We start from the raw sequence: 15,939 nt of genomic DNA on the forward strand, positions 1-15,939 counted from the left end.
GTTCGCTATACTGTTTCATTGCTTTACCTCCTATACGGCACAGAGACCCAACAGCTGTCACCATGGTGACTAGGATGGGCAGAGCATAACAGATCATGCAGCGAGGCCACAATACCTGAGCTGCATCTCATATTACACCAACGCACACCAACACACACCATGCATCGAGCCTGGGCACACCCTAGCTCACACTACACAAAGCCCTCCACTAGCTGACAAAGCGTCCTCCTATCCTATAGGGGGATTTTACCTGTGATGTCAAACCACAAGGGCGTGGAGCTCTGCTGCAGGGACACCACACCCACAATCTCGGCCACCTTGTCGTTCTCCATGATGGTGAAATTGTAGACTGGCTCATCAAAGAGCAGTGGGAGAGTGGAGGGTGGAGGGCGACGGATCCACTCGATGTGCAGGCGAGCTGTGGAGGACTTCTGAGGACGGCCGTTGTCTATCGCCTTAATCTGAAGAGCGAAGCACAGAAGTTGGACTAAGTTTGGATATTTATCAGTTTTGAAATGTATGTTTAGATGCAATGTGTAGTGAAATCTAGCAACTCCAACCCCAAACTAGAATGTTTATATTGGGGGAATGAATGCCACATTCTGAAGCAAGGGTGCATCAATTCAATTGAAAATGAATGTAATATTTGTTATGATGGAATACTACCAGGTTCCAGGATTGTTTAGTGGGAATATTTATCCTTAATATTTAAGTGAAATAATAGACAACGTCTTGAAATCAGATTATGTGCCTCAACATCAGATAATAAAACAGCACTGATTATTAAAGCAGCTGATAAATAATGCGCCTGCAGCTTTCAGGCCACCTGGAGTTCTGGGGTAGTCGCTTGCTTTGCCCGATTCCAAGTTTGCATGAATAAAAGACCTGTCATATGTTAAAAAATGAAATATAAATCGCTACATAGTTCAAAATCAGTCACCCCCAAAACAAGAAATAGTTCAGACAGAAGTTTTTATCCTGCTAACAGATAAACAGAAAACAGAGTTCTCTGGCAGAGGAAACAAGTGTGAAGTCATGGCATGAGGAGAGTACAGAGAAAACACTTGTTAGCATCAATTATTGAGCTGTGAGCAGCTTAATAATTAATAAAAGTTCACGTACAGTCAGAATGTCATAGCTCCCTGCAGTAAAGGCCTTTCGTGAAGATACAACTGCAGTTTTAGGGTCGATGAAGAACTTCCCGTCCTCGTTGCCATCCACGATGCTGTAGGAAAGATCGCTGTTGGGCCCATCGTCACGGTCGTAGGCGAATACCCGATAGATAGGCTCGCTCTTCTTTCTTCGCTCTCTCTCTGGAAGTTTGACCTGGTAGACCTTCTCAGGAAACGTGGGCTTGTTGTCATTTTCATCCAGGACCAGAACCATCACCCACACTGTACTCTGCCTGGGACTAGGGCCACCGTCTGACACCAACACCTGCAGGGGCACAACAGAGCCAGAGATTCAGTACAACTATATATGCAGAAAATGTGTTCCACCTGGAAGATGTCGCTCATCACGGAGTGTAATTAGGCAGTCTAACATCACAGAGACCTAAATAATGATGCGTTCAGGTGCTCCTGTTTAACTTTAAAAAAGTCTGACACGGTGACATGATATTTCATGAATTTGTCACTTAAAGCAATTATCTGTTTCACTTATTAATCAGATAACATTACTAATTCTTCTGAAAATTGAGGTAGTCGGGATCCTTAAAGATTCCTCGAGCCCAGGGGTCGGCAAATAAGTTTGGACCCGGGCCAATTTTTTTTCTGACAATTCCACTGCGGGCTATGACCATGCTTTCCTTCTATTTTTTCTATTATATTAAAAATAAACATTATTTAACTTTAAAAATGCATTTATTTTAATTTAAAACATTAATTTGCTTCCATGTGCTGTTATTACGCCCACTGCTGCATCTCCTGGCGTCTGTCATGAAACAGGCAACATACCCTAGCAACCTGCTGTAACTAATGTATACAGCAGTGCAGATCTGTTTCCCCATGCCGCTGATGTGCATTCACATTTTTTAGGCTATTTGATATTTGAGCCGACCTTGTTTGGTTTTGTTTTGTTTTTATTTAATGAAACATATTTGTTCACGTTATACGTTGCATGAGGGCCACAGGACACTTTTATTTGCCACAGATTACAGCGCATGCACGTGCCAATTAATGTTCCAACCTGTGCGTCAAGTAAAGAGGCTGCGAGGATGTTCTGGCAGCTGTCACGTTACCTATCAGCTACTTTTCAATAAATGTTGTGAAATCTGTGGAATTGTTGTATTTTTGACAGAAAACATGAGGTTTAAAAGATATATTTAAATATATATATATATAGATATATATATAATATATATAATATATATATATATTAAAATAAATCAACGTCATCTAGCCGGCAATTAGCGGCCTGCAGGCCAAAACTGCCCCACCATCAATTATATCTGGCCCGCAGGCCGCTAATTGCCGACCCCTGCTCTAGTCTTTTGTTGCAGTGTCTGGTATAGATAGCACCACATATTGTGTATTCAGCTGAATGAACCGCTCTTTGCAGGGCTTTGCGGTCTTGTTCGGTGCTGTTTCTGTACAGTACCACACAGTGCTGGAGCATCATTTTTACATGATCACAGGCAGACTGTTGGTACAGCGATGGCCATCAGCTCACCTTTTGCTACTCTGTTTCTACACTGTGTTTAGACTCAGAGACAAAAAACTGCAAAACATATGTGTTGAGGCTGAAAACCATCATTACAGAATCAAACGGACAAATCCATAATTTACATCAATTTAATTCCCACCCCTAGTAAATGGCTCCTACCAGTTGATGAGGAGCATATTGTACTTCTATAATGATAAAGAAGGTGATCACCATAAGGCAGGCTTTTCTCTGTTGTCCTACATTTATATGAATTTTTCTCAAAGTGCGATCACTTTCAACCTGCCCATGATTTACAATGCAGCAGCAGTTCATTTCTCCTGTGCTCATGGCTGACTTGATTTAACGATACCATATGCCATTTTAGAAAATGCCAGATATGAGGACCTGTAGTGATCATGAAGAAAGAGTTATCTCTAAACAGGCAGGCAAGCAGACTATATGACGTGAGGGGAGATGGAGAGAATGTAATATGGAATAATAAATAAGAATAGAAAATAGAATAGAAAATAAGAGAGAGGAGGAAGAAGAGTAGGATAAATACAGAGAGTTCTATAAGAGCTCTCAGCACAACGTGTGTGTATTAAATAAAATGAAAAATGAAAAAATTATGAAATGAAAAAAAAATGTTATGCCCTCTTCACTCAATAAAAGTGAACACAATTAATTGATGGTTGAATTGAACACCTATTCACCACTGTGAATTGAACTGACCTTCCGATTACTAGACAACCTGTTCTATCACCTGAGGCACAGCCATCCCAGTATCTGTATCACATCTGTTCATGAGTCAGTCAAATATAATATAATGTGATGCTTGTGTAACACCTCAGAGTAAATGTTAGATGGACTGTGCACTGTGTGCTTTACACACACCAACAAATGAAGGATGGACATAATGGCGCTGCTGCACAAGGCACTGGCCTAATCTCCAATCAGGGTAGAGCAGACTAGAGACAGGTTCACATTATTATCTAATAGAGACCAATGTATCTTCAGACTGGCTCTATTACCAAACTAATGCAAACCTAACTGAGGACACTGAAGAGCTGTGTGTGTGTGTGTGTGTGTGTGTGTGTGTGTGTGTGTGTGTGTGTGTGTGTGGAGGATAAGAGAGCCGATTTGTCGTCATCTAAATCCTGGCAGCCTCTGCATTGGAGCACATTGGGCTTAACACACACTGGACATTGTCAGCCGTGCTCCATTCATTTCCTGAGAAAGGAGTGTAAATGCACCATCGCTGTGAGTCCTCTGTCATGCAAGTTCGGCTGGGTACCATTTTGAAATTGTGGTTGTTGAGTTTTGGCATATAACAAACACGTTTTGATACCTTGCTTTAAGAAATAAACACAATTTGTTTTTTTTATACAAAATAATCTGAACTCATGTACAAATCAGGTTCATGTCCTAGTTTCCTTACTCTCGCCAAGGTTCAAGATTCAGTTTGTCCTTCTGCAACAAAGGATTGCACCGTAAAATGCAAGTCATTGTCCCTTTACAAGAAACACATTTTATGGTGGAGTGTGGAGGATGAATTGAGGAGTCTCAGCCTGAGGAAGGAAGCTGCTCTGTAGTCTGTGGTACAGCAGCAGTGTGAATAGACTGTGTATGGGGTGTCTTTTAGCGTCCTTTGGGCTCTGTGCAGGTATGGCACATCACTTTAGCAATATACTAGTCCTCTACTGATAGGTACCAATGATGTTTCTATCTCACTTTGCTGAACCCTCCTGCCCTGGGCCATGTACATCCCAGGCCAGTTCATAATGTTTCCATCTTGCTAGCATGGGAATATTTCTCTCTTCAGGTTCTTCTCTTAACCAGAGTGGAGATGTGTGATACACAGATCTGTGTCTTTGCCTCTTAGTGTTCAGCATTGGCTCATTCTCTGCCCAACCTGCAACATTGTTGATTTCCTCCCAATATGAATGTTGGTGAAGAGTTCTCTCCATGTTGGGGGTTGCAGTCATGGGTGTACAGTGTGAGTAAGAAGGAGTTGAGCACACAGTCCTGTGGGGCTCTGATTTCCAAAACTAGAGTGGAGGAGCTGTGACCACTGTGACAACTGTCAGCTCTGATGTAGGTGTTATTTCCTTCAGGGCAATGGAGATAGCATCCTCAGTGGATCCATAGCCTCAGAATTCTAACTAGTGAGGGTCCAGGCTGGTTAGGATGTTTTGGATGTGCTGGAGAACCAGTTCTTCAGAGTATTTCATCCAAATGGTTAAATATGTCAGCTAGCTCGTTGGCACATGTTCTTAGTACATTGCCAGAGATGTTATCAGACCCAGCAGCTTTACTCACACTCACTCTCAGGACAGTTCTTCTCACATCTCCTGTGGATACTGACAGTGGCAGGTCCTCTGGAGGTGGGGAAGGCTTGACAGCTGATTCTTTAGGAGATCAAAGTGAGCACACAAGGTGTTCAGCTCATCTGTTAACGTGGCCTCACACATGATGGAGGCAGTCTGCTTCTGTAGCCTGTGATGGTCTGGATCACCTGCCACAAGTCCTTGGTGTTAGTGTTGAGGCCTCTCCTGATGCCTTTGCTTTGCCTCCATGAAAACGGCTTCCAGTCTTTACTTGTATGCTTTTTACCTGAAAGGCAGCTTTTCTGGTTCTGGATAGAGCCCTCACCTCTCCATTATCCAGGCTTTCTGGTTGTGGAATGGTTTTACTGTCAGTGATAAGAGTATTCCTCAAGATCAATGGTTCTGCCAGGGGGCACATACCTGTGTGCCAGCACATGGTAAATTTGGTTTGTACAAAGAAATGTGTTAGATACCCAGCCTCAATATGACACAACTGACCTTGATGAATTTGGTGCTGGCACATATCCACATCAGCCTGCATGTCCTAAATATTCTTTTATTTCTTCCAGTGATTTATCTCAGTGTGATTCACCTTCAGAGCAAAGATTGATTGTTTGCTGGTCCAGCAGAGGCAAAAAAGTCAGAGCTGTGTCCTTCATCTACCTGCTGCTGCCCCTGGCACAATGACGTTCTCAATCTTTGTCCTCTATTACCTGCTATGTGTCAAAATCATTACTTTACACAAACACTGCACATCACACGCACAAACACAGACTATATCCTTACCTCTAAAACATGTTCTGTTTGCTGTTCGCGGTCCAGTTTCCTGGGCGTTGTGGTGATCAGACCTGAGACAGAAAACAAAAGAAAGATAAATTAGAACAGAGACTAAACACACACACGTACACACACTGATAGTATGTCAAATGAGCTAAGTGACATGGTTATTAGTTGTGAGTGTCAGACACAATGGCTGCCCTGTTTATATTACACTGAAGCAAGAGAAAGAGTCAAAGATGTGATGATTAATATAATGTATTGATGATATGATATATTTAGACAAGGTTATTTTGAAGCAGCCCTCTTTATATGTGCCATTGCAGAGTCAAGGACACAGTGCTGTGTCAAGTGCGGATATGAGAGTTTGTAAATCTAGGGTTAGCATCTAGACTTCACTCTGTCTACTGTCACTGAGACTCCAATAAACAGCAGACATGGATGGATGGAATACAACACAAAGCAATGAAGGTAAAAAAAAAAAAAAAAAAAAAAACTTTAAATCTCCTGAGTAGCAATACATGCTAAGTTGTCAGTCCTCCTCTGCACTGCATCAGAGAGCAGAGGTCAGTGTTGGTTTAGTCAGTGGTCAAGAAATCAATCACTCAATCAATCAGGATCCCAAATCAAATCAAAACACTACTTCTACTGACCATTAACCAAACACACAAAGAATGAAGATAAGCACATCCTGCTGTCTTTTTGCTGGAGAAATGAGACATACAGATAAACTGAGAATTGAGCACTGTACATGTTTGTTGTGTACAGTATTTGTACTCTTGATGTGTAGTCTGAATGTTGCTTCACTCTCACCTAATGTTGCATCATCATTGCAACAGGAACACAGTTTAAATCCTCTCTGTCTTATCTTTTATTCACAGAGGATTAACCTTTACCTTTAAAGGTTTAACCTAATCAACCTTTAATTTGGACACTCTCCATTTTATGATTTCTGCAGAATGACACCATTTGTTTGTCTGCAGATCTTGTGGCTTGGACGGAAGGAAGCCCCCATAGCAATTACACACCACTGGATAGCCCTGGAAGGTTCTTCCTGTAAAACCTCCAGACAAACAGATAAGCCATTCCACTGGGAAGGCATTAGGGATGTTAGGATTCTGCTCAACAATTTGGTAGTGTAGTATGTAATTCCAGAAACACGTGGTGTTTTTAGAAACTTCTGTTCACATGTGTGAATTGCCGGTGCTGTGCTGTCCTCTAAAGGTTTGACCCCAAGCATCAGAACCAGGCTCCAACATTTTAATAATATTGATGAAAAGGGACAGCATCGATGCTTACCACTTAGCTGTGGACTGTTCCAGTCAGAAATACAAGCTCAACAATTAGAGAAAAATGCTATTGATTAATGAGAAAATGACTGTTGGCTTTCATGCTACATTAGCCGGACAGACTGACATGCTTAACAAGCCAGGAGCAGCTGACTTGCATTCCTGCATCTGTTAGTACCGATTTATTAGCTTTAACAAGGAAGACAATGTGATCACATCAACAACTGAACTACTCAACACACACAGTGTCTCTCTGTAAGTAACCAGCTGTTATCACAGCATGACAATGTACACAGACAAAAACAACTTTACACACACACACACACACACACACACACACACACACACACACACACACACATGTACAAGATTACAACATTTCGGTATATTCAGAGTTCATTCCTCTGACCACACACTGTCTGTGTGAAATACCTGCCAGCCACAGAGACCAATTACATTACTTTACACAATCACACAACGACATGTTTCATCATTGCATGTTATGAGTGTGTAAGTTACAAATGGATGTATTGATGTTAAGTCTCAGCAGCTGCAGTGCATTCGTAATAACACTAACTGGAATCCTGGTTACTAATTAGAAGGAATCACAATAATTAGAACAATCACTTGAACAAGAACAGAAGAGAACAGAGCAGGTACATCATGGTCAAAAACTATTTAAATAATCATAATTAAGTTTATTTTTAACACAATCAGTGCTTACAGAGTACCTCATAGGCCTGATCTTAACTCTTCACCAGCTGTCTGGCAGTTTTGGTTTATTAATAACTGAAATGCTTATGTCCAAATACAGGGGGTAAGAGGGCAACTGCCAAAATGCCCCAGACCCCCAGAGGCCAGGATTTATTTTTGGATGTTTGATTATTGACAAATTTGTCTCAACCACAAACGTTTCTTGTTCAAAGACCTCAGGACTCTGTCAGCAGTGTCTAAATAGAACAAACTATGTAAACACTGCTTCAACTGAGAGTGAATATTACAGTACACAGTACACACAGGACAGAAGGTGGTGGTGTTCCATAACCCCTAACAGGTTAATCCAGCCGTGTGTGTGCTGGACTGTCCTCTGACTAAAAGAAACAGCAGCAGATCAGGGAACCATGAAAATTAATTACCTGAATTAATTAAACACATTAAAAATCTCTCATCTTCAGGCAGGCCAGTGCCTCTTCTGTCTACAGGACACAGGGAGTGTGAGACCATGAAGCAGGTTTGATTAGAAAGAACAGAAGAAATCAACACTGAATACACACACACACACACACACACACACACACACACACACACACACACACACACACACACACTTTAACCTGTAACCACACGTAACAGTGTGTTCTTCCACACACACCTTTTACCATCCCTATACTGGGTACTGTACTTCAACTCAAATCAAATATCTTAATTGGACTGAGGCCACTCTCTCATTGCAGGAAAGAGAATAGAAACAGAACAGAATGAAGTCAACCCACATATCATATCATATCATATCATATCATATCATATCATATCATATCATATCATATCATATCATATCACATCATATCATATCATATCATATCATATCATAGAGAACAGCAAACAAAATGACTTAGACAGTGACAGTGTGTTAACTGTAAACAAAGAGCTTTATTGTTGTGAGATTGACAAGATATCTGGAATGATGATCTACCATAGATTGACAGTCCTGGCATTCTAATTTCTCTCTCAGGTCTTCAACCAGCATAGAAATAAAGTGAAAAGAGAAATTTAGTGACAGTGAATTTGAATGATTCATTAATAATATGAAAGAAAGATTTCAGTGGGTTGAAGTGAGACTCCAGGTGAGAAAATCTGGGTGACAGTTTTTCATAAAGTAATGAGTCACTGTAACAATTTTAGTAGTAACTAAGTAAATGACACAACTCCTCAAGACTCAAGGCAAGTCCCTGTGTCTTTCTTTTCCATGGTCCATTCTTAAGTTAGCAACTACTTCATTCTTTTAGCAGAAAGTAGGAAGCACAGGACCTTACAGTGTTCGTAGACAGCTGCATTGGTTAAAATAAAGTGTAACGCAGTAACATGTATGTCCATTACATTCATGCCCTTCCCACAATACTGACAAAGCCTATCACTGACAGCTGTATTTCACAGTACACCAGAGCTTTGAAATCTGGTGCCATGCTGGCATACTGGGAGCAATGTCAACCAGCAATAACTGTTTTGCCAGAGCAAACTTAGTGTACAGCAACTAGGAATATGGGTGACTACGGACGTCACTGTGTTGTGTAATCTCTCTGCCAGAAGCGGAAGACAAACATTCTGCACTGCAGGTTGAAATAAAAAAAAAGCCTCAGTCAAACAAGATGTAAGAGTAGCTTCACAGCCACAGTCTGCCAACGACTACTGTAGTTACAACATAACGTCCAAATGGACTGTGTTGTGCTTCAGGCAGTGAGGGTCACTGTGCTGCTACAGAAAGAGAATCCATGTTAGAATAAGAGAAGAAGTGATGAGAAAATAGACAGACGGTGAAAGAGACACTCAGGCAGCTGGCAAGGGGGAAACAAACACAACGAAAATGTGTAAATCAGAGAGAAACAGTGCTACAGGCTTATGGATGATCTGCAGTCTCTCATCAATGTTTGATAATGATAAAATCAAATATTCAACATCCTCCATCAAGCCAGAGGGAGACAGACACGTGGCTAACAATATAGCTATGAAAAGAAAACAGGAGAAAGTTAGAATGTGATCAGATAAAAGAGAACATGAGGAGATGAAAGATGACAATACATAAAGGCAAAGCAGAAGAATCTCTTTTATAAGGGCAGAAGAAAAGTAACATGAGACATGTGGGTGGTATATTATCAAATCAAAAGAAAAGGATCTTGACTAAAGAAAAGATAAATATAGCAGGAGTCAATTACACCTCCGCAGCAAGTGTGAGGCAATGTGCAGATGGAGGTGTTCTTCACTCTCTGTGCTCCATCCTATACAGATGCTGTTATTCATTTTCACATTTCACTCAACACTAGTTCCAAGTAGCTCTAATTAGATGTACACTAGTTTTATCACCACCCTGAACGTCAGTAACAAGAAAACGCCATGAAACCCAAAAAACTGGAAGAAAAATGTTTACATCCAAATGTAAAAACGGCTTCACAACAACAATATGGGAATTATTGTAAACTTGATTGATATTTATGATTGGAGTCAGGACATATGACTGCAGTCAGTAATTATAATTGTATATTCCATATAATTAAAAAGGAAACAGCACAAACAGCAAGCAAACAAATGGTAAATGGACTGTTCTTATATATCTCCTTTCTAGTCTTCCGACCACTCAAAGCTCTTTACACTACATATCTCATTCACCCATTCACACACATTCATACACTGATGGCAGCCTTCAGGAGCAATTTGGGGTTCAGTATCTTACCCAAGGACACTTCGACACGCAGACTGGAGGGGATCAAACCAGGGGTTGATCATCTGATCATCTGACTACCTCCGACCCACAGCCACCCCAACAACAAACGACAAACTGATGCCATTATTTAAGAATCCCATTCATCAGGTTTTAGAGCAGAAAACAGCTCTGATGAAGTCTCTCCATTTATCCTCTCTCCATCTATCATCTTTTCATCCATTTTCACATTTACCATTTTTCTTTCCTTCTGCTTGTTTCACCTATTTCAGTGTAAGTTACCAAGACAAACTTCGATTGATGAATGTTCACTCCTCGCACAAAAACAAACAAGAAGTTGTGTTCTGATGGAATTTCAACAGTTTTCCAATTCAACTGGTCGACTCTTCCTTTTTCACTGTCTGGGTGTTACTGTTCAAAATCCCCTCTTTTATAGGAAACATCAACAACTTCTGAGCTAGCAACCTACATGATACACATTGCCAGATACCCTAACCCTCACCTCGTTGTTAATGGTAACTTTAGTTTTGCAGGGATTGAGCCATTTCATTGACAGGCTAACTTAGCTATCATTAGCTTTATTAACATAAATGTACAACAAGGAAGACACAAGCATCGGTGTCTTCAGGCTCTAACTCACACTGCTTTGTCATCCACACTGATCATTCGAAGGTTGAACTGATCAGGGATCAGATAGACACTCCAACTGCTCAGTCAGCTTCTATTTGATTACATGTAAACAGCTGGAGTAATGTTTTCTGCTTTAATGAGAGAGAGAACAACAGTCTATATGAGTGTAACTTTGTTTTACTTGTTATTCTGAGCATGGAGCAGGCAAGTGATGGATTTCCTCAGGCTGCATTTAGACTACGGGAGGAGTAGAGAACACATCTGCATCTTGAAGAGAAGGATGCCTTTACACCTTTTCAACATCTGACATCATAGAAGGCATGAATGTTAATCTGATTTCAATCTGTCTCGAATGCTTCTTGGAGGCATTCATGCTTAGTTTTTTAGATGGCTAGAGATGGACGCAGCTCTGTGACATTATGGCTGTGATTCTGTTTTGTGGTTTTGATCAGTCTTGCTGGCCACAGAGCAGCCAGAAAGCTTTGCAGCTGTTCCAAGTGGAATTTAGGGGTAGGATACTCAAATAGTATCTAGTTTATTTGTCTATTCATACTTTTACATTATTTAGTGTTTTCAGTCTGCGATAACTCACCAGTGCGGGTGTTGATGGTGAAGAAGTTCTGTGGGTTTCCGCTGATGATACGGTAGCTGAGCCTGTCAGCAGTGGTGGGCGGTGTGGCGTCAGGATCCTGTGCTTGGATCTGGATCACTGAAACATCTCGTGGAGAGTTCTCGGGCACTGAGGGCCGGTACAGGGGCTCTGAGGTCAGTGGGGCATTGTCGTTAACATCCTCCACCTGGATGAACACCTCGATGGTGGCAAACTGGGGAACAACGCCATGGTCACTGGCATACACTGTTAGCCAATAGGAATCCTTAGTCTCACGGTCCAACATATCTGTGGTGTAGATCATCCCTGGTGGAGGAAGACACACAGAGCAAACTTACTGTTTATTTCTGTAGCATTTCTCATTATCTAGACAGAGTAAAGAACTGTGTGTGTAAACCTACAGCAAGAAAATAATCCTTTAAAATGGAATGTCAGGAGTGTTTTTACTGCAGCAGCAGCCAATTACTTCAATTTTTAGACAGAACCAAAATGGATTGTTGTGTCACTGTGTCATTTCCCTGTAAAGTCAGATGGCCTCAACACAACAAGGAGGGAAGAGAGAGAAATAGCCTGAGGACATCCAGGAACAAACACAGGGCTACTGTAAAGCACCAACACATCATATATTCACAGTGTGGACTGTTAACACGATGCACTTTAACATATTCAAGACCTGCATACAAATGCTACAAATATACTACATCGTGACCACAGGAAAGGTGATTGATCAGCATGGGCTGCTTGTGTCCTACAGGCAGCATGAATACAATACTGCAAAGTATTGTGGGTATGATCACATGTTTAGAAAATGTTCACAACTTGACTTGACACACTTTACTTGAGTAGTTTTCGAGTCAAAATATTCTAAAAAATGTGTAAGATTATGGCAGAAAAGGTCTTGGTATTCTGAACACCGCAAAAAGGCTGCAGAAAATAGCCAACATGGCCTCCAAACTCTTAGAGAAACCACATAAAAGCTGCGTAGTGTGTATGATGAACTCCTAAGAAGTAAAGCTGACATAATTATTAATGACCCTTCTCGCCCACTGTAAAGTGAACCTGAACTTTTACCTTCAGGGGGACATTATAGATTACCAATGGCTAACTGAAATATCTACAAGAAATCCTTTGTCCCCGGTGCTGTCAACGTAATAAATGAAACCAGGATCCGGCAGAGCAGGATACAGGGTGGTGCAGTTTCTCTGCAGAGTAGGTTAATGTGATATTGTGTACTCCATGGACTGGACTGCCACCATCAACATTACCATCAGTAATGAGTGATTTTTCCCCCTCAAAAATGTACATAGCCACTGTTGGTACAGCAAAACTTTTTATGAATCAAGCTTAAGAAATCTGGCTGCCTTGCCTGTGCGATGTGCGTGTCTCCAATCTTGTAGCTCACCAGACAATGTGCTTTACTGCCATATAATTCTGAAACAGTGAGCTATTGAGTTCTGCATTTCTGAATGAGTCTTTCTTCATTCATCCTATTTACCAAAGCCCTGGTGAGTAAATATAAAAAGAGACAGTTCGAGTGGTTCATGAACAGTGCATTCAACACTGAAACAACACTTGAATGAAAAAGAAGCATCAACACATTTTCACTCATGCATACATGCACCTTCACCACTGATTAACACACCCCATTGTTTTTTGGTTTGTGCTTGGTAAAAGTTGTTTGTGTTGTTGAGTTCTTTACAATACATTACTTTAATTTTGGCCTTCAACCCACATCTCCCTTTGTGTTTGTCATGGCTTTAGAGCCGGGTTGTGACAGTGCACATATTCGCCATTAACTAGGTGCTTACTAATACGCATATAAGTACCATATTTTTCGGGCTATAAGGCGCATTTAAAATCATTTAATTTTCTCAAAAATCAACAGAGCGCCTTATAATCCAGTGCACTTTATAATCCAGTGCGCATTATGTATTAATTCTGGTTGTGTTTACTAACCTCGAACCGTTTTTATGTGGAACACATTAAGGCTACCGTAGTCAGGAGCCTGTGCTTCAACATACCGGTAATATTTTGGTGTGTGTATAAAGACCCCAAAATGCCACCTGTTAAGAGACATGCTTACGAAGCGGATTTCAAACTCAGTCACGCATTAGAACACGGGAATAGAGCAGCTGTGAGAGAATTTAACATTAATGAGTGAGTGTATTGTTTTGTATTTTTGTGTTACAACTGAACAACGGTTTTGTATTTTTGTGTTAGCCTACAACTGAACAACATTGAGAGCTATTGTGAATTAGTTGAATAAAGTTCGACCTATCTGACACATGTTTTGTTTCGCTTATTGCGCCTTATAATCAGATGTGCCTTATAAGCCGATGCACCTTATGTGTGAAAATTTACATTTATTGACATGTTAATTGATACTGCGCCTTATAATCCGGTGCACCATATAGCCCGAAAAATACGGTAGCATACTAGCCCTTTATTATTAATTATTAAGCACGTATTAACACCTTATTCTACATAGCCTTATTCTACCTCTATTAGGCCATGAATTAAGATTTTTCCTGATATTAACTCCTAATTATCGCTCATTGACTGTAAATTCATGCACTGTTGTTTCTGAATAATGATATGAATAACCAGTGGGTTATTGGAGCCTTGTAAACTGACAGTAGCACAAGAACAGTAATTCTTCCTGAATTAGTATTGTCTATTCTTGTGGAATGCAATGCAAAACTACAAGTGGTAATATTACCCTAATAACTATAAATTAATTATTTTTAACTCGAAATATGTTCCCTATTCTAAAGTGGTGTCTTCTTTATATTTAATTCACAAGTAGTTTGACCCTTATTAACCCTCTTTTGTTCCCTATACTAAAGTTGCAGACTCTCCACATTTAGTTAAGTCATTCCAGCATACATACACTACAACACACTAAATTTATTGAAAGATCACTTGGATGTAATTGAGTGGACTTACTGGCATGGAAACCAACACAGACATGGGCCACTGGGCATGCTTTTGCATGACATCCGAAAAAAATATCCTGTGTGAAATGAAGTTGCAAATTTGGGTCTTCATTTCATGATCCAGTGTCTGAAATGTAGTATTGTTCAGTAATGAATGTGTAATGGAAGTCCTACACATCTTATGTGTATGTGTGACACTGCCTCTCTAAAATGCCCTTGTATCATTTTAATAGTTAGCTAATTAGCTGTGGAATATACTTCTGTTGTCTTTAGCATAACGCTTTTACAGCCTTTTATTGATTTGTCCCAACTCAGTGCCAAGATATATTTTTTTTGTAGTTGGGGTTGTACAAATGTAGTAAACACTGAGCTGTTGTGAATGCCATTTTGAATATTCATAAGAAATGTCAAACTAAACCTGCCAGTTGTTTGGCTGGGCTGGGCACTAGTTTCAATTCGGACTTGTGTTTCCTCAGTGCTGTGCTTACTGTCACTAACATAATTATGTTATCCTTGAACATGAAAGAATCATTTGCATTGATCTGAGTCTTTGCATTTATTTTTGTTGAGATGAATGTATGGCTTGACTGTTTACAGTTTACAATAAATGTAACTGTACTAACTGGCTGTCTTCTAACTGCTAGTTGTATGCTGGAATGACTAAATGTCAACTTTAGTATAGGGAACAAAGTTTTGCATTACATTCCACAACAATAGACAATACTAATTCAGAGTGATAAAGGAAGAATTACGGTACTGTTCATGTGCTACTACTGTCCCTTTGTAAAGCCCCAATAACCCACTGGTTATTCACATCATTATTCAGAAACAACAATACATGAATTTACAGTCAATAAGCGATAATTAGGAGTTAATACCAGGAAAAGTATCTTAATTCATGGTGTAACAGAGGTAGAATAAGGCTATGTAGAATAAGGTGTTAATACGTGATTAATAATTACTAATAAAGGGGTAGTATGCTACTTATATGCGTAATAGTAAGCACCCAGTTAATGGCGAATATGTGTACCTTAATATAAAGTGTTACCAAACAATCTGCAGCCAGGCTGACTGCTATAGGCCTTGAGTGCTGGGGGACTCCCCATGATGCACTGAGCTCTTTCTCTTCTCTCCTTCACTATCTGTACGAATTCATGTCACATCAGTGTATGTTACTAACTTCATTGTGTGGGTTGCAATGGACCATGGACTACGACATCCATATGGAACCCTCGTTTGCTCGAGGTTCCTGCCACTCAAAAGGATGTTTTCCTGGACACTTTCTCCAACTGCT

General features: G+C 40.4%; 1 protein-coding gene across 7 annotated transcripts in view; it reads right to left on the bottom strand.

Moving 5' to 3' along the window:
- The window catches only part of fat3a (FAT atypical cadherin 3a), a 169,758-nt gene that overhangs the window by 56,064 nt on the left and 97,755 nt on the right, over positions 1-15,939 (bottom strand). For all 7 annotated transcript variants that reach the window (XM_027276724.1, XM_027276720.1, XM_027276722.1 and 4 more), the window contains exons 3-6: positions 11,692-12,015; positions 5,757-5,818; positions 1,123-1,437; positions 251-461 (exon numbers count right to left, since the gene is read on the bottom strand). In XM_027276724.1, the coding sequence (XP_027132525.1) occupies positions 251-461; positions 1,123-1,437; positions 5,757-5,818; positions 11,692-12,015 (912 nt within the window). The remainder of the gene's footprint in view (positions 1-250; positions 462-1,122; positions 1,438-5,756; positions 5,819-11,691; positions 12,016-15,939) is intronic.

This window comes from Larimichthys crocea, unplaced genomic scaffold, assembly GCF_000972845.2.
Source record: "Larimichthys crocea isolate SSNF unplaced genomic scaffold, L_crocea_2.0 scaffold533, whole genome shotgun sequence".
Taxonomy (NCBI): domain Eukaryota; kingdom Metazoa; phylum Chordata; class Actinopteri; family Sciaenidae; genus Larimichthys; species Larimichthys crocea.